The sequence below is a fragment of the Gymnoscopelus braueri genome (assembly GCF_963280865.1).
Source record: "Gymnoscopelus braueri genome assembly, chromosome: 1".
Classification (NCBI taxonomy): Eukaryota; Metazoa; Chordata; class Actinopteri; order Myctophiformes; family Myctophidae; genus Gymnoscopelus; species Gymnoscopelus braueri.
In genome coordinates, this window is record NC_137603.1 from 11205578 (window position 1) to 11224091 (window position 18514).

The 18514-nt window shown below is 42.5% G+C and overlaps 1 protein-coding gene across 1 annotated transcript; it reads left to right on the forward strand.

Moving 5' to 3' along the window:
* Nucleotides 1–1247: 1247 nt before the first annotated feature.
* Nucleotides 1248–13496, forward strand: LOC308083405 (piwi-like protein 1; the record flags this gene model as incomplete). The annotated part of the gene is made up of 20 exons (XM_080425722.1): nucleotides 1248–1325; nucleotides 1665–1773; nucleotides 2574–2702; nucleotides 3525–3739; nucleotides 3927–4048; nucleotides 4494–4574; nucleotides 4895–5092; nucleotides 5682–5790; nucleotides 6151–6280; nucleotides 6721–6838; nucleotides 7281–7395; nucleotides 7662–7849; nucleotides 8308–8380; nucleotides 9257–9457; nucleotides 10640–10743; nucleotides 11114–11184; nucleotides 11910–12063; nucleotides 12315–12440; nucleotides 12546–12693; nucleotides 13320–13496. The coding sequence occupies 20 exons, from the start codon at nucleotides 1248–1250 to the stop codon at nucleotides 13434–13436; spliced, it is 2586 nt and encodes an 861-aa protein (XP_080281848.1). The 3' UTR covers nucleotides 13437–13496.
* Between the last annotated feature and the right edge of the window lie 5018 nt (nucleotides 13497–18514).

An 18514-nucleotide genomic window follows, 5' to 3' on the forward strand; every position in this document is an offset into this window, starting at 1 on the left:
GAGTCTGACACACCAGTACAGAGCTTGTTGGAGCATCAGGAACAGAGAGACGCAACGCATCGTGTAAAACTTGCAAAAATACAAAACTACACGTTTAAAAGGTTGGTAGATAATATAATACGGTACTTATTCACTTTTTTTCTCGTTGAAATGAAATATTGTACTTTTAGGTCAGTTCAATGTTCAATCGAGTGGATTTAGGTCTTCATTCATTGATGGTGGTTAATGTGTGAATACCAGCTACAACTTGCTCCTGTAACTCTTTTAAGGTCTAATATGATCAATACTTTATAAACGGGGTCATTGGCTTTCTTTTTGACATGTATATGTTATATTAAACATTGATTTAATGGTAGTGACCACCACCTGTTTTCTCTAATGAAGTCAATTGGTTTCACCTGTTGGGATTTCTGAAGTATTTTCAGAAATCAAGTTTACATCTACAAAAAAGTTCAGCTTTCAATATAAAGTGCTTACCCCGTGGCCACGGATGTTCCAATTATATAAGGCCCATCAGAAGTACCCATATTTTCCGTGTTGTTCAATAAAAAGCATCTTAATCCGATCGGTGGCCATTTCTCCCTATTTTCTCCATTGTGCGTTCAACTGCGTGACCCTATCGGTTGAGAGGTGTACTGCACTCGGATACATTATAACTATGAGAAAATGGCCGCCGATCGGATTAAAATGCGTTTTATTGAACAATACGGAAGATACGGGTACTTCTGAGGGCCCGAATAGAATTGTAACATCCGTGGCAATGGGGTAAGCACTTTATATTTGAAATCTGAAGTTAGTGTAGATGTACAAAAACGGAGAACTATGTTGAAGTTAATCCATGACTGTCATGTTTCAGGGCTAAGATCAGTGGTTCTTAGCCTTAATTGGATCAAGACTATCATAATTTATATGTATTTTATCGAGTCAGATAGTCTTGATCCAAGGCTACGGACCCCCATAAGTGTAATTAAAGTGTATTTGGTTCTGTTTTGTACCTTATCAGATTTACAGACCTGTAGGGTCCACTTGGAAGTGGAACCCCCTCCTCAATTAACCCTGAGGGTCCCAGGGCCTTCGGACCCCTCTTTGAGAACCACTGATCTAGATTTAGGAGATTTTGATATTAGGAAATGCCTGTATGACGTGAAAAGTGTTCCTGGCTGCATGCATTCAGTTGCTGTTCATAGTTGTAACTGTTTTTAATAATTATTTGTTTTTCAAATGCAGAAATTTAATACGGAGTGAAAATGACTGGACGTGCACGAGCGAGGTCCAGAGGGCGCGCACGTGGTCAGGAGACTGCAGCCCCTGGAATGGCTGCAATGGTAATGTCACTGCAGAACAGTATGACTTTAGTGTAATGGTGCATTAAATGATCTTCTTTTGTTAAGTGTTAAATAGCTATATTTTGATAGTAGACGTTGCTACAGAGTTGCAGTTGTTTGTCCAGCTATTTGGTCAACAGAAAATGCATCTTCACGTTGGGATACCATTTCAGCCTATCAGGAGAGAGAACTCATACAGGATAAACAAGTGAAAATGGAAGTGATGACACAAAGAAATGAGCAGACAAAATTCACAACTGGAACACGCTCTTTACATTGTGGTATTGTGAAAATGGGAGTACTTACTGACGCAGTGACATCAATGTGTGTTTTCTTCAGACCTCGGCTCAAGAAGCAGCAGCAGCAGCTGTTCCTCCACCTGTGGAGGGTGAGCTGCCAGGCAGAGGAAGACAGAAAACTGCCCCAGGAGCTGTTGCAACTACAGAAGGTGCAGTCTGAACCCATGTCATATATCGTCGCCGTCGGGCAGAAACTTTGTGTATCAATTTTTCTACTTTTTATGTTTTTTTGTAAATTATTGACCTACTTTGTCGTACAACAGTGTTGCGCAAACTTAGGTAGCGAAAATAGCTAATCTACAAACTCATAACGTGTTATGATGCGTTGTGGGCTTGTAGATAGGATATTTTAGCTATTTATGACAAAATTGGAAATGGTTAAGTCTGTCTGTGGGTTTTATAAATATTTAACCAAGTAAAAGTATTAACAAGAGCTTGTGACTAAGTACTATCTATATTTAATGCATTGGAAAACAGGTTCTTTTTACCATTACGTTCTTGACATAAAAGGTTTCCACCTGACCGACAATATCACTTTCTGTATTTCATTGATTCTTTTGTGATTCATAAACATTTCATTAGTCAATGTGCATGGAAAAGTTGAGTAGTAGTAATAATGCATACTGTAGTAATGCTTGGTTAATTTAATCTCAAACATGTTGGAGTGGCAGGATCCTGTAGTTTGCAATAACATGAATGGATTTAAGGCTGCAACAAAAAAACTGAAATACTATTTGAAATGACCACTCCTTCACTGGTAGCCAGTTTTAAGTGTCCACAGCCCTCCTCTGAGACACAGTGAGTAGACAGAAATTGTTCATCTTATTATGAGCATTAGTGAGGACCATTTGCATTTATATGAAGATAGGTTGAAAATGGGCGAAGTGGTCCTTTAAGCAGAAGGAATGTCATTTGTAACTTGTGGTGTTTTGGGGGTTATTCCTTTTAGAGGAAGTGCTGCAGATCTCAGGGGGTTTCCAGCAGGTGAAGATTGGAGAAAGAGGACGCCGCCGTGATTTTTCCGATGCAGGAGTCCACACCAGACAGGCGATGGAGCATGTCAGAGAATCAAAGTCTGGTCTGTATATGACATGGCCATGCTTACAATGATGTAGAAATGACATTCTATTACACACAGAAGCTGCACAATCCTTATTTGCATGCAACTTGGAGGCTAGCTGCATCTAAGTTGCAATTCCCTCCACTGACAGCCCATTCATGAAATAGAAAAGTCCCATCTGAATGTATTAAATTATGATAAACTCACCAATATAATTAAGTAAACCTTGAGCAAACTTTTCTACTTTATTGAAGTGTTTTAGTTGGGAAGCGCTCGTTTTAAGTCACTGAACCACCTCTTTCTGACGTATGCAGGATGTTCAGTTATTTAAAATGAGCGCTCCTCAAAATGAACACTTTTTGGCAACACAGAGTTTGACAGAAAGTTAATCACAACATACCAAATGTATTGGCCAAAGAATTGCGTGCCACGTTGTAAGCTTGAGATCTATGTTCGCTGAATGTTTGCCTATTATAAGATGGCCAAAATAGTGATGCTTGGGTTCATGTAGTTAAAAGGGTGACTTGGCCATGGCGGCTGGCGAAGCTGTCTGGGCACGCATGTCGCGGATCCGAGTCCCGATCCCGACAACCTTTGCTGCTTGTCACCCCCCCATCTCTCCCCATTTCCTGTCAGACTACTGTATACCTATCAATAAAGGCAGAAAAAAAAGGGTGACTTGACTGGTAAACCTTCCCATTGTGTGCTTTGTTTTGAGACCTTCACAGTATAGTCCACACCTGCAAACAGTACATCAGACCAAAATATGTCGCCATACATTAATGTATTTGATTTCTTTTTTTAGTTTTACCACTTTGTATTCACTACTTGCTTTCCCAGGCACCACTGGCTCTGCCATTCAGTTGAAAGCCAACTTCCTGCGGATCATATCCCGTCCCCAGTGGGCTCTCTATCAGTACCATGTGGACTACAGCCCTCCCATGGAGTCACGCCGCCTGCGTAGTGCCCTTCTCTATCAGCATGATGAGGCGCTTGGCACGGCGCGCTCCTTCGATGGGGCCCTCCTCTTCCTGCCTCGTAGACTTCAAAACAAGGTATTCTAAAAAGAATGACTAAAATCCAAACGGTCACATCTCACATGGAACAGATGAGTATTTTTAAGTGCAGATTTTCAAAAGAAGTTGTTGTGAAGTGAAAGTCACAAGTATCCAAAAATACAATGACTCAAGTAAATGTTCTTAGTTACTGTCCATCACTGATGATGTCTTCACTTGTGTTTAGGAGACGGTGTTGCACAGTGAAACCCGGATGGGAGAGAAGGTCAGAATAACGGTTACACTGACCAATGAGCTGCCCCCCACCTCACCAGCCTGCCTTCAGTTCTACAACATCATCTTTAGAAGGTCTGTCCGACACTTCACTGTTCAAATGCAACTCTGTGCATGACTGTGTTCCTTCACTTAACATTAAAATCGTACCATTTGTTTAGTCTCCATTTTGTGAGAAACGTATGTGTCCAAACTGTGTCTAAGAAAATAAACTGTGTTCAAATGGATCCAATATTGTTATTATTTAGTCATAAGGTTGTGTTAATCATTTTTATTGGTTCAGTATTTATAAAACTCGCAGACACACGTAACCACTTTAACTTAAAGTTGTAAACATATAGTGGAAATAGCTGATCTATGATCTGTTGTTTTCTCTACTTTTGTGTGACACTGTCATATGACAAAGTAGAGCATTGGTTTACAAGACAAAACCCATACAAATTAGAAATAAGGAGATGAAGAGGTTTCTGCCGACAGCAGACTTTTACAAATTGAACTTGATACTTGTGGAATTCATTAGGATCCTGAGAATGCTGAACATGCAGCAGATTGGACGGCACTACTACAACCCCAATGACCCACTGAACATCCCACAGCACAGGTACTGAATGAATCTCACTCACCTTGTCTTGTACAGCAGGTTCCTTTTCATGTCGAGGACCCCCAAATTGATATGTAGTTCTCCCGTCTTGTTCTAGACCACACCTGATTTTAAGACCATGGGCACTAAAAAGGTGCAAGATAATTTGGTATTTAGACAACGTGGGCGCTGAGTGTAAAAAAATATTTGTGTGGAGCTGCATAGTGTTCTGAACACCATATTTGCGGGACTTTGTTCACACACTGCAAACGTACAGTAGTAACTTGCTATTGATAGCTACAAGGAAAATACCGTAATTGAGACTATCTTTCTCTCCAAAGATTGACGATCTGGCCTGGCTACCAATCCAGCATCTTGCAGTACGAGTCGGGCATCATGATGTGTGCCGACGTGAGTCACAAGGTGCTGCGCAGTGAGACTGTGCTGGACTTCATGACCAACCTCAAGCAGCAGTGTCCAATGCAGCACTTCAAAGAGGCCTGCACCAAGGAGCTGGTCGGCCTCATCGTCCTCACAAAGTAAATAGAAGCGCCACGCTTGCTCCACTCAACACTTAACGCCCGTGGGCATGTCACAGATGTGATGCATTTGTGATTGACAGAAATCTGACAGAAATTACTGGGGAAAGTAGCGCATGTTGATTTCAAAGTTTTAATCTAGCGGCTGTCTTGTCTGTGTAAAATTAATCCCAATTGAGCAACGTGCAATCTAACTGTAATGTACGGATGCCAAGCCTCTGGGTCAACCACTGCTGCTGGGCATGGCTGCATCTAAGAGATTACAAACATGATCAACCTACAGTATGAATAAACAAAATCATTGTTTTGTGCTGAGGAACTATATTGTGGATTTAGTGACACACACACCACACCAACATTCAGCAGCAGTGCTTTACAGGCAGCCAAGAGAAACGGACAGACTTTAATTTCCATTTATTACAGCTTGATTGTACCCAATCTAAACATTTTAGCCTGTCCATCAAAGCATTTCTTCCCAGTTGAAACGCAAGGTACTAACCTTTCTATACAGTTTATATAATGCAGTGTATAAATGCGGTGTGTGTGTATGTCACCAGAAACGTCAGAATTAGTTTTTTACATTCCTCAGGTACAACAACAAAACGTACAGGATTGATGACATTGCATGGGATCACACTCCGAACAACACGTTCACCAGGGCAGACACTGAGATCTCCTTCAAGGACTACTACAAGACTGTAGGTGTTAGTGCTGGGAACAATTGTACCGCTTTACTTGTAGGGAATGCTGCAACTTTTGATTATTTTCTTAGTGATTATTCTATTGATTACTTTTTAGATGAATCGATATACAGTGTATATTCTTTATATATATACAAATTGATTAACCACTTAATCCCTGTTTTGTTGCATTAGAGAACATATCTGCTCTACAAGCTCACAACGCATCGCATCGTGACGTTAGAACATGAACAAAGATAGAACATGCTCAAAACAGGGATTGATAATTAATAGATTATTTTAATGTAATAATAGATTGGTTTGTGAACTGTTGCACCCCTAGTCTACACTTGAATAATTATTGAATGTTTCTTGAAGCAATATAGCCTGGACATCCGGTGCAGTGACCAGGCGCTGTTGGTCAGCCAGCTGAAGAAGACTAGGGGTCCTTCTGGAGGACCTCCCCCTGGACCAGCCATGCTGATCCCAGAACTCTGCTTCCTCACAGGTATGCCAGCTCCTCTCCTCTGCTCTGCTCTCAAAGGGGAAACATAACCATCTTAATACACCAGTGGTTCTTGAAGGGGGTTCCAGGGTTTCCCCAAAACAATTGGTTAATATAGCAGCAAAATCAGTTTAACCACTTTAAATGTGTATGGGATATTTAATAGCCAATCACAATGCATCGTAGATGTGTTGCGGGTTAAGTGACACATTTTGAAAGATCATTTGCAATATCTTTCAATGATTTTAACACAAATCTTGTATGGGGTCCCTGGCAAAAAAATATTTTCAGAAGGGGTTTGGGGGTCCTTGACGTGAAGATGCTTTGAACCAGAGCTGGTTCAAAGCCGTGTTTGACTCTTGAGATGTAGTGGAGTAGAAGTATAACAAAAAATGTACTTGGTTACTTTCCAACCACTGAAAACAAACCGGCGCTGCCCACAGGTCTGACTGACAAGATGCGTGCTGACTTCAACATCATGAAGGACCTGTCCGCTCAGACCAGACTGACCCCTGAGCAGAGAGAAGGTCGCCTCAAACAGTTTGCTGGAAACATTCATGGGTAGGTCACACACATTACCATGTTTTGCTGATGTGTACAACAGAGTTTCCCAACCCTTTCCGGATCAGGGTCCACTTGAAAATATCAAAAGTATTCAAGGCCCACCCATCTGACCCACTTAACACGGCGGTCAGATGGTGGGCATGTTTATTTTAATCAATCGATTGTGTTCTGGCTTGGATCAATGGAACTAACGTAGTATACTTAAAGTTTCTATTCATCAATATCACAATGAAAATTTTTTTTTCAAGGTTTTAAAGAAACATATATGTTTTAATTTAAATGTTTCAATATTAATGTTATCATTAAAATCTTAAGTGTTTTGCCAATTATTTAGGGGCTCACTTTGCAACATCCTGACGGACCACCAGTGGGCCACGGCCCACGGGTTGAGTCATTTTGTTAGTTTTAATTAACTCTAATAACCTTGTCCTGTTTTTAGGAACACTCAAGCCCAGGCGGAGCTGAATACCTGGGGACTCAACTTCGATAAAGAGCTGCTGAACATAAAGGGCAGAGTTCTTCAATCTGAGAGGATTTTCCAGGGCTCCCGTTCGGTATATAAACACAAAAATGAGCTCTCAGGTTTTGTCAGGAAGAATATAGAAGATAATCTCTCCTTTCCCTTCTTATATAGATATACTCTTTGTACCGATATTTAACTTTATGTAACTGTTCTCCCATCTTATATTTGTTATATAATCAATAATCTTCAGCCAAAGTGCTTATCAAAAGTCATGAGTCAAACAAGGTCTTCTCATGTAAAACCTGGGCAGAATGTTGTTGTTAAGCAGTTGGGTCAAACTTTTTGTTTTCAACACAGTTTGACTACAACCCCATGCAAGCTGACTGGTCCAGGGAGATGAAAGGGCTTCCTATCATCAAGGCCCCCCCACTGCAGAAATGGGTGGTGTTCTGCACCAGACGCAATGCCAACGACGCCCAGACCCTTGTACAGACCTTGGGCAAGGTCTCAGGTCCTTTGGGCATTAAGGTGGACAGACCTACCATGTGAGTTATTTACGTCAAAGTTGATCATTTCCCCCATGTCAATATCGGTATCAAATAAATGCATAACGACTAGCAAGTAGTGTAAGCAATAATCTAATTTTAAAACATCAGTTGTTTAAAATAGTCGCATAGCCTGCTATGCATCAGTCATGTTGTTTAAGACAGATGTTCATTGTTTACCTGGCATGCTAGTTATATTGGGGCACTATACTGTTCTCTCTGCATTCTATTTACATTATGTTATTTTTGCCTTGTTTATTGACTAGAGTTCATGCTTACTCTGCATATTCCGATCTCGTGCTTGTAAGTTGATCTGGATAAGAGCGTTCCTAAATGCTTAAATTGTACATTTGTCCTGTTGTGAGTACTTTGGCAGACGCTGCAACTGTATGTTAGAAATGTTTTTTTTTTAATACAACTCCTAAATGCGTACTTAACAATTGTTTCATTTTTTAAAGGGTGGAATATGATGACCGGCAGGAGGCGCTCCTCAAAGCCTTGCAGCAAAATGTAACACAGGAGACCCAGATGGTAAGTGATTAAAAGATAGTGGACTGGAACTCCAGATTTAACCTTTTTATTAAGTCTGGAAACTGAAACATGATTATACTTCATTGTACGATGGTGTTGCAGCAACACTGTTGCTCACAGAAAATAGCCGATCTACAATCTCACAACCTATCATGTTGTATAATTACAACATTATTACACTATCTTAATACAATCAAACTGTGTACGATATGAAGAACAAACCTCAGCAACATAAACCAAAGCAAACAAAGCAGATTTTGCCAATATATAACATCACAAAACCCAGTATGTCAACTTCATGTTGATCTTACTATCTAGAAAGAAGACCTGGACTGGATCTGTGGATCCAAATCTTTAAATGTAAAATCAACAGGAAGTTGACATTTTTATAAAAACATAATGCCGTGCCAGGTTTTGTAATGATATATATTGGCAGAATCGGCTTCATTTGTAAGTCTAAGCTGTTGGTAAGAGTCTCACCCTTTGTGAAACGCAGAGTAGGAGAGAAATAACGCATTAGAAACTGGTTCACATAAATGAGCTTATTAGTATAAATTAACATTTAGGTTCTTTAAACACGTAACTTCTTCTTTCTTTTAAAATCTTTAAAGACGTAGCACCACTGCCAAGTTAATGGTAGGGGAAACACTGGACATCCTACTATATAATTGGAGTACCGTCCGTCTTGGTGTCCGTCTTGGGTCGACCGACCGGCCGACCGGGTATGGGCTAGTGGTTAATAATCCTCAGAAGACCCGATAGCACTTGCATTGTAATCGAATGAGCCACAGCCCATAATTAACTCGGTGACCTGTGTTTACCCGTAACATTAACATGGAACTGTCTTTGGTGTTGTCATTTGGTCTATTCTCATAGGTGGTTGTGGTCCTCCCCAGCAATAAGAAGGACAAATACGACAGCGTCAAGAAGTACCTCTGTGTGGACTGCCCTACCCCCAGTCAGTGTGTGTTGTCTCGCACCCTCGGCCGCCCACAAGCCCTAATCACCATCGCCACCAAGATTGCACTGCAGATGGCCTGCAAGATGGGAGGAGAGCTGTGGTCACTCGAGATCCCCGTTAGTCCCCCTGTCACACATTACATTTAAATTGTGAGAAGTGCATACATGTAGTGGGCGAGGCATTCAGTTGGGGATATGACTTCAAATTCAATATCACGATTATTCAAAACCTTTGTCTCGTATGCGATTAATGAACGATTATAATTTTCTTATATAGAGAAAATGGCAGATCCACAAGCTCACAACGTGTCGTAGTGAGCTTGTGGAAGAGCTAATTTTGCTATTGTTGTATGTCACCATTGTACAACAGAATATATTACAGGGTGAAGTTGTCAATCAGACTAATCGATTTAGCCTATTATGAAATCTGTTAAAAAGTATATGCATCTTGATTATGTTATCAACTTCCATGAATAAGTTAAAGGGTTAGTTCACCCAAAAATTGTTTTGTTGTTTTTGTAGCATTCCTAAGCCAATAATTTGATGACCAGTGGATCGGTAGACAGCGGTTCCGGTAGGAAACACAAAGGATACCCTTTGGGTCTCCTACTGGAACCGCTGCTTATCATCAAATTATTGGCTTAGGAATGCGACAAAAAAAAAAAAAATATGAATTCAAGTCTCCATGGGGTGACTGGTCAACAGAAAAAAAGTCATTTTGAGGGTGAACTTTCTAGAGGGACAGCGAGTGCATTTTCCGGCAGCTTTGGGAGTGTGCTGCGTTTGTGTAACGCAGTCCCCACCAATATTATTTACGATTCTGTGCCTATCGGTACATAACTCGGACGGCGCTTAGTCGAATAGCAGACCATCGGCCGGTCGTCGCGGGCACTCGCGCCTGGAGGCGCTCGGGCGCGACTCCTTGGCCTCAAGGTCTGCTGATTCGGCGCGCCTCCGTCATGGTCCAAAACTATACTTTATCGGCGGAAAAAATAAGTTGACTGCCGCTCCTCCACCGGCAGTTCCGCTGCTGCCGCTCCTCCACCGGCAGTTTCCGCGGCAGTTCCACCGCTCCACCGCCGGCAGTCACTGCCGGGAGCTGCCGCTCCTCCACCGGCAGTTTCCGCGGCAGTTCCGCCGCTCCACCGCCGGCAGTCACTGCCGGGAGCTGCCGCTCCTCCACCGGCAGTTACCGCGGAAGTTCCGCGGCTGTTGCCGCTGCCGGAGAATGCACTCGCTCCTTCTGACTTTCTATCCCTTTTTAAAGTCAGTTATTGGTATTCCTCCCTGTTTTTGCAGCTCAAGCAGCTGATGATTGTGGGAATCGACTGTTACCATGACACCGTTGCTGGAAAGAGGTCCATTGGTGCCCTGGTGGCCAGTCTGAACCAGGGCATGACCAGGTTAGTATGTAGAGTCTGAACAATGTTGAATCTCAACACCTCTGTTGCCATACCTCCTTTAACACCTGGTAGTTGAGTTGGCACCTCAGTCTTAACCTGTGCTCAGTCACAGCGCCAGTGATTTTGTCGGTGTGTGTTTACAAGTTACTGTCAGTAAAACTAGCTTGTGGGCGTTGTTAACGCACAAAGCGGAGTGTTAAAGAGCAATGGCAGCTTGTCTATAATTAATCTATATGTCGGTTACTGTAGCCCAGTTAGGTATTTAGGAGACGGGTCTTACACATGTAGCTGTAGAACCAATAGTGAGGAGGTCAGAAACTGCTTGGTTGGTGGTGTCCTAAAATGTTCAAATGTCTGTGCTGTTGAATAGGTGGTACTCCAAGTGTGTTCTGCAGGACAGAGGACAGGAACTCATGGATGGATTGAAAATGGCCTTCGTCGGTAAGTTGGGTTCATAAACGTTCTGCACTTCTGTTCATTCAGCCGACTCTGTGCCTCCATTCATCAGATTCAGCCTAACATTTCTGAGATAAGGGATGCAACGTGTGTGTGTGTGTGTGTGTGTGTGTGTGTGTGTGTGTGTGTGTGTGTGTGTGTGTGTGTGTGTGTGTGTGTGTGTGTGTGTGTGTGTGTGTGTGTGTGTGTGTGTGTGTGTGTGTGTGTGTGTGTGTGTGTGATTGGAAAACCAGTCAGATCGAAGAAATGGCGTCTCGGAGGTACTGAGACAAGGGGGGACGATGATTTACGATTCTGTCCCTATCGGGACATAACTCGGAAGGCGCTGAGTCGGCTGAAGGTGACTTCGCAACGCTCGGCACGGTGATTCGCTCGCCTAAGCTTGCTCGGCTGTGCCTCTTGTGGCTCAAGTCACCTCCAGATGGCGTGCCTCCGTCGGTGAAAACGAGTGCACCTTTTTCAATCCGACTAGTTTTACAGTCATACTGTGACATATATGCGTATATATAAAAACTGTATTTGTCAATAACCACTTGAGCGTTGTTTTACAATTAGGCACACAAAATGGTGAAAATTGTAGATCTCCGAGCTTGTAGATCTACAATTTGTTTTTTATGAAGTTTTCTTTATGACATGACCAAAATGGAGATCGATTACTAATTGATTGTTTGACGACTGTATAGATTATGTTTTTTATTATAATTTTTTAGGTGCTCTCAAATCATTCTACAAGTTCAACAACCAGTTGCCCGCCCGCATCATTGTGTTCAGAGATGGAGTAGGAGATGGCATGCTGTCCACTGTGGTTGACTATGAGGTTCCCCAGCTGCTGGCTTCCATCAAATCCATGGGAACAGACTACGTGTAAGAACCTTATTTGTCCAAAGTCTTCTATATTATCCAGACCAGTGGTTTTTCCTGGGAAGAGCTTTGTTGGCTTTGATTCTAGTCATCTAACCAAGGAACCTTTTGTAGACATGAATACATATGACAGAAATGAGTGGCTTGGCTGTTAAAACACTGGTTACCACAATATCAGCCAAAAGTAATGGTTGATGTATGAAATGCTAAAAACGGTTTCTGGTCTCCAACTATAACCTTGTCCTCTGTTCTAGGCCCAAGTTGACTATGGTGGTGGTGAAGAAGCGCGTCTGCTCAAGGTTCTTTGCCTTCCTCAATGGCAAGTTGTCCAACCCTCCCCCTGGAACTGTCGTTGACACAGATGTCACCAGGCCTGAGTGGTAAGTTTTAGAAATGCAGTAAAATGTTTTAGTGTTTTGTTTTGTTTCATCTCCTTCTATCTTGAACGTCCTTTAACAAAAGAATGGTTGCAATCTTACTCCCAGGTACGACTTCTACATTGTGAGCCAGGCCGTTCGCATGGGAAGTGTCTCCCCTACCCACTACAATGTGGTGTACGACACCAGCGGACTGAAGCCGGACCACATGCAGCGACTGACCTACAAACTCTGCCACATGTACTACAACTGGCAGGTAAGCTGGCCTGTCTCACCTAATCCAGTGGTTCTCAAACGTTTTCATGTCAAGGACCCCCAAATTATGTAATAATGTATTTGACCGTGAACCCCCCACCTGAAAATATTTTGTGCCAGGGACCCTCCATACAAGGCTAGTGTTGTGTAGTGTTTCAACAAATATTTTGCTTGTAGATCGGTTATTTTCAAATAGCCGATGATGAGGTCAAATTGGTTAAACTGATCTTGATGCTATATTAACAAATTTAGCTGGGGACCCCTTTGAACCCCCTCAAGGACCCCACTTTGAGAATGACTGACCTAATCCTCCTGCAGTCACTTTAAATGCTCAAAGCTCAGTTGGGTATTATCAAGGTGTTATCTAAACTGGAGCCTAAAGGTATGCAAGCCAGGGGGGCTTTTTCTCCTCCATTTTGTAAGTCCATCGTGTTTTCCGCTCAGCACCAGCCTTGACTGTTATTGGATGTGCTTGTCCTTCCTCATTGGAAATGCATCCATTGGAAGACAGGTTCTTTTTTTTCTACTTACTGAAAGGTTACGATTTTGGATATTAGGTTTCCACCCGACAGGGACAACATAAGAATCTTACCAACATTTAATGTTTCCCTGTATTTTGCTTTTCAGGGGATCATCCGCGTTCCAGCTCCCTGCCAGTACGCACACAAGCTGGCTTTCCTTGTGGGTCAGAGCATCCACAGGCAGCCCAGCGTCCACCTGGATGAGTACCTCTTCTACCTGTAACTCTGATGACCACCTCTCCTACCTGACGACTACCTCTTCTACCTGTTACCCTGACGACTACCTCTTCTACCTGTTACCCTGACGACTACCTCTCCTACCTGACGACTACCTCTTCTACCTGTTACCCTGACGACTACCTCTCCTACCTGACGACTACCTCTTCTACCTGTTACCCTGACGACTACCTCTTCTACCTGTAACTCTGATGACCACCTCTCCTACCTGACGACTACCTCTTCTACCTGTAACTCTGATGACCACCTCTCCTACCTGACGACTACCTCTTCTACCTGTAACTCTGATGACCACCTCTCCTACCTGACGACTACCTCTTCTACCTGTTACCCTGACGACTACCTCTTCTACCTGTAACTCTGATGACCACCTCTCCTACCTGACGACTACCTCTTCTACCTGTAACTCTGATGACCACCTCTCCTACCTGATGACTACCTCTTCTACCTGTTACCCTGACGACTACCTCTTCTACCTGTTACCCTGACGACTACCTCTTCTACCTGTAACCCTGACGACTACCTCTTCTACCTGTAACCCTGATGACTATCTCTTCTACCAGTAACCCTTATGACTACCTGTAACCCTGATGACTACCGCTTCCATCTGTAACCCAGCACTCATTGGCCACTGAGTTTGTAGCTACAGGTGGCTGTATCGCTGTCGCCTACACTTTTCGGCTCTTTACGACTACAAATTGTAACCCAGAACCTTTCCGTAACATGAAACTTTGCAGAAACCTTTTTTTTGTTGTTTTGTTTGCGTTTCTATTGTACCAGAATACCACCCCTTAGGAGAAAGGTATGTCATTAAAAACATCTGCAAGCTCGCAACACATTGTCCAGTTTGAGACTACTAGCCTTACACCTGTCCAGTGAGCCCCGAAGGTGCTGCCATGGCCTGCCTTCCAGCAGTTGTTAGATTTTTGCATGAGTCTTTCTTATATTGCATGCTTTGTGTTGTGAATTCGTCACGTTCAGAGATGCTTACAGAACTCATCATGTTCAGAGATGCTTACAGAATTCGTCATGTTCAGAGATGCTGACAGTATTCTTCATGTTCAGAGATGCTGACAGACTTTTATTTTTGAAGCATTTCATTGTATTATGATAACATTGCTTTGTTACAGTTTGTTAAATTTTTATTCATGCATAATAAATGCTCTTGTTTATCAGTTGGCAGTAATTCATACTATTAATGCATTTTTATTTCTGTGTATTTTATTTCAGAAACTATGCACTATTACTGTAATGCATTGTTTCCAGAACCGGTGAAATAACGTTTGACAGCACGGTCGCTGTAGTCGAAAAGAGCCATTGCATTCCCTGTTTGTGCGCGTTGCTTAAGCAGTGTTTGAGAATTGTTTACGTAGTTTTGTGGAAGTTATTGCTAGAGAGCAATGGCAGCTCTAAAGAAAGACCAGGTAAAATAATTGCCTACTTTAAATTATTTTACTACAATATGCGTATATTTCACTTCCGTACAAAAATGGTTTCTGTTTATCATTTATAGGCAAGAAATAGCTTAGTATTTTCATTTCATGTTTACAATAGATAGATGGATAGCTAGTTTATGATGGAAACATTTTATTGTGACCTTGATCACAAAAATGTCTAACTCTATTATGCTTATAGCTCAGAAATGTGGTCTTAGTTTGAAGTAGATGTGTATATTTTTTTACCGTTATTGTAGCCATACTGTAAATTATTTAGATTTTTTTTTTTTTACTTAAACCAAATATTCCCCAAATGTATAGAGACACACGGCCGGAAGCGGAAGGCCTACAAATCCACGCCCACTTTTGACACTCGGGGTCCGTTAGAACGATGAACTGCAGCTCTCAATGCAATCTCTATGAGAGGCATTGTAAAATACCGTCATTTCACTGGTTAACTACTGAGGCTGTAGCGATTTTTTTTGTGTTCTAATAATCTGTCCCATTTGTTTAATTTGTCCTTTTTAATGTCCCATATCTTTCATCTCGATATACTACCCACAATATACTATAATATACTCCATCAGTATGTCAAAACCGCTAGCATCGGAGATCCAGACTTTAAGTGGTCGCATCACGGACGCATCCCTTGAGGTTTTCAATACCCAGAAAACTGGCGAAAGTGGCCGTTTTCAATAGGTTTTGGTCATTATCTCTGGAACAGAAGGTCCAATCTGCTCAGTTCAAAGCTTGTTGGATGCGTGACTTTGAGGACATTAAGCACGCAATGACACATTTTCGGGTTTTTTTTTTTTTTAGGGGAGGCGAGACCTTAGTTGGGCAGGCGACCGCCTCTCCTGCCTCTACAGTGGGTACGCTGTCGGTCGGCGCTCGTAAAGACAGTGATGTCACTGAAATGCCTGTCTGCTGTCTACCCTCTGCTGTGTTAGCATTATGGGTAACTCGTTAAAGTGGCAAATTAAATGTGAAACACATCAACTATTAAGAAAACAAGAAGATATGTTGACAAAGACACTCCATACATTTGGAAACATATTTTTATTTAAATCAATATCGTCTCCAGTTAATGTAGGAATATTTCAAAAGTAGGCTAATTCTCATATCCTCTCATAGGGATTGCATTGGCAGCTGCAGTTCATCGTTCTAACGGACCTCGAGTAGCGGCGCTGTCTCAAAAGTGGGCGTGAAATTTGTAGTCCCCGTGTGTCTCTATTCACCTGTTTCCTAGGCTTTTCACTTCCTGTGTGTTTTCCACTTCCTGTCGATTTGATCCAATGAAATCCAATGAAACTGGTCAGATGACTAATGATATCCAATGAAATCCGACAGGAAGTGGAAAACACACAGCCTAGGAAACAGGTGAATAGGAAACCTAGGGACCACTGACCAACTTTCTTGATAGTTTGACGTCATTGCATGAGGCCATTTTCCTGTAAATGTGTTAACGGAGCTCTTGGGTGGCGCAGTGGTAAAGTCCCTGCCCACCACCACGGAGGTTGTGGGTTCTAATCCACCGTGGTGCAACTGGCTTTGTGGGGCATCTATGCGAACACTATTGGCCCGTGTTCAGGGGAGGCGAGCCGGGCTGGGCTGGGAGGATGACACTGGTCATTGCATGTACTCCTACAGGCTGGGACAGCACCTGTCAGCAGGGAGTGTTGGGTGGGAGGAGTACTCCCCCCGGTGGGGGCTCCTCACAGGATACAACAGCACTGAGAACACAAATGTGTGTGTGGGGAGGATTCGGAGGAATCAATTGGCATAAAGAATAAATTGAGGGTAAAAATAATACGCTATAAATTTAAAAAGTGGACACAAACATTATAGGGGGTGTTAAAATGACATAGATTACATCACTGTTTGAGATTAATAAGACATTCTCTGTGCAGTCATAATTTAGTCGCCATCGCTTGTTCTTATACCAGATAAAACCGCATTTTGTGTCGCAAGGTCCAGTAATGCTGGAACTCTTCAAACACTCTAATCCACATTCTAAGCAGGATTGTGCTTTTCATCATAGTGTTCTCTGATGCATAAATACATGAACCCATTTCACTAGAAGGGTCGGAGTGCATTTGCATTACCCCCTAAAAGCAAGTAAGGGAGGCAGTGCCTTGCTCACGGACACCGTGGCAGGGATAAACGCATCCACCAAACCACAGTGCTCAATGTGGTAATTTGTAGTCTGTAGCCTGATGAGCAGTCTTAATGACTTAAACACTGCTGTTAACGTTGACCTCTGAAAGTTCTGCTAGCTGTTCTCTGGAAGTCTGCTTCTTCTGTGGATATAACAAACACAATATTATAGTTTATAGAGGAAGGTGGAGAAGAGACGAGAGGCGATGAGAAGGATAAAGTTGTTGGAAGGGATATAACGCTGTGATGGTGTGTAGACCAACCTGTGAAGGGCCAGAAGTCACAGGTAGAGGAGGGACGAGGTCTGTCCTTGCACTGAGGAGAAGACAAGAAGAGGATGTGGAATCACTTCTGTTATTACCCTGCCCATAGCAATACGAGCAGGGTATAGTAATATATTATATATATTTGTCTGTCAGCAAAATATTCAGAGAATGGATTTTCATTAAACTTGGTGGGAATGATAAGTATGCTGCCCTGAATAGAAACATTTTATAGAAAAAAAAAACTTTTTGGTTGAAAAGGTGAAATGTCAAGCTCACAATGAAGGGCAAGGTTAGTTTTCTTGTATCTTACTGTACAGTATGCTGTTCATGGTACCCCCACACTAAATTGATGATTGATTGATTGATTAGCTGCCTGACTGACGAGGAACCCCAAATTGACGATTTGATCGATTGACAGATCTCAGCATAGGCTGCATCTTACTTCACTTCGGAGAGTACGGATCGCTCTCCATCCGAGCAGTGCGATCGACGGAACTGTCGGAAACTTCTGGGAGAATGGGAATGTCGAATTCTGACTGGATCGCCCTGAGTTCTAACAGGGAGAGAGAGACCCAGTTTGATGCACACATCCATTTACTGGAATCATTTATATATCTATCTACTTATTAGTAGTTAAAATGGTTCATTCACTGAAGAAATAATGTATAATGTTGTAGTTCTACTTATAGTGCTCAGTGTGAACGTCCCTTAAGGTTGGTGCTAGAGGAAAGGTCACAGGGTCACCAAATGCAGTAGTGTTATCAGCAGTAGGGTGGTAATTACCCTGACCATTTGCTTTCCTTGCCTCCTTACTTTCATCCTCATCCTCTCTCTCTCTCACTCTGCCTACGAGTTCTCAATGATATCAGTCTAATTTGTCATACTGTATCTACTGTGTATCTGTTATCCTGTAACATTAACATAGCTGTGTGTGTGTGTGTGTGTGTGTGTGTGTGTGCCAGGGCCGCAGGAAGGGTGGTGCGAGTGGTGCGGCCGCACCGGGCCCCGCGCTTGGGGGGGCCCGCAAAAAAAAAAAAAAAAAATTTAATGAACAGAATCACATTTATTAAGAGTTATAAAAAGAAATAAACGCAAATAAACACCAAAAACTTGGAAATAAACATTTGCGCGCGCGAGGATGGGGGCACGCACGCGACTTCGCACCGGGCCCCGCATTTCTCCCAGACGGGGGGGGGGGGGGGGGG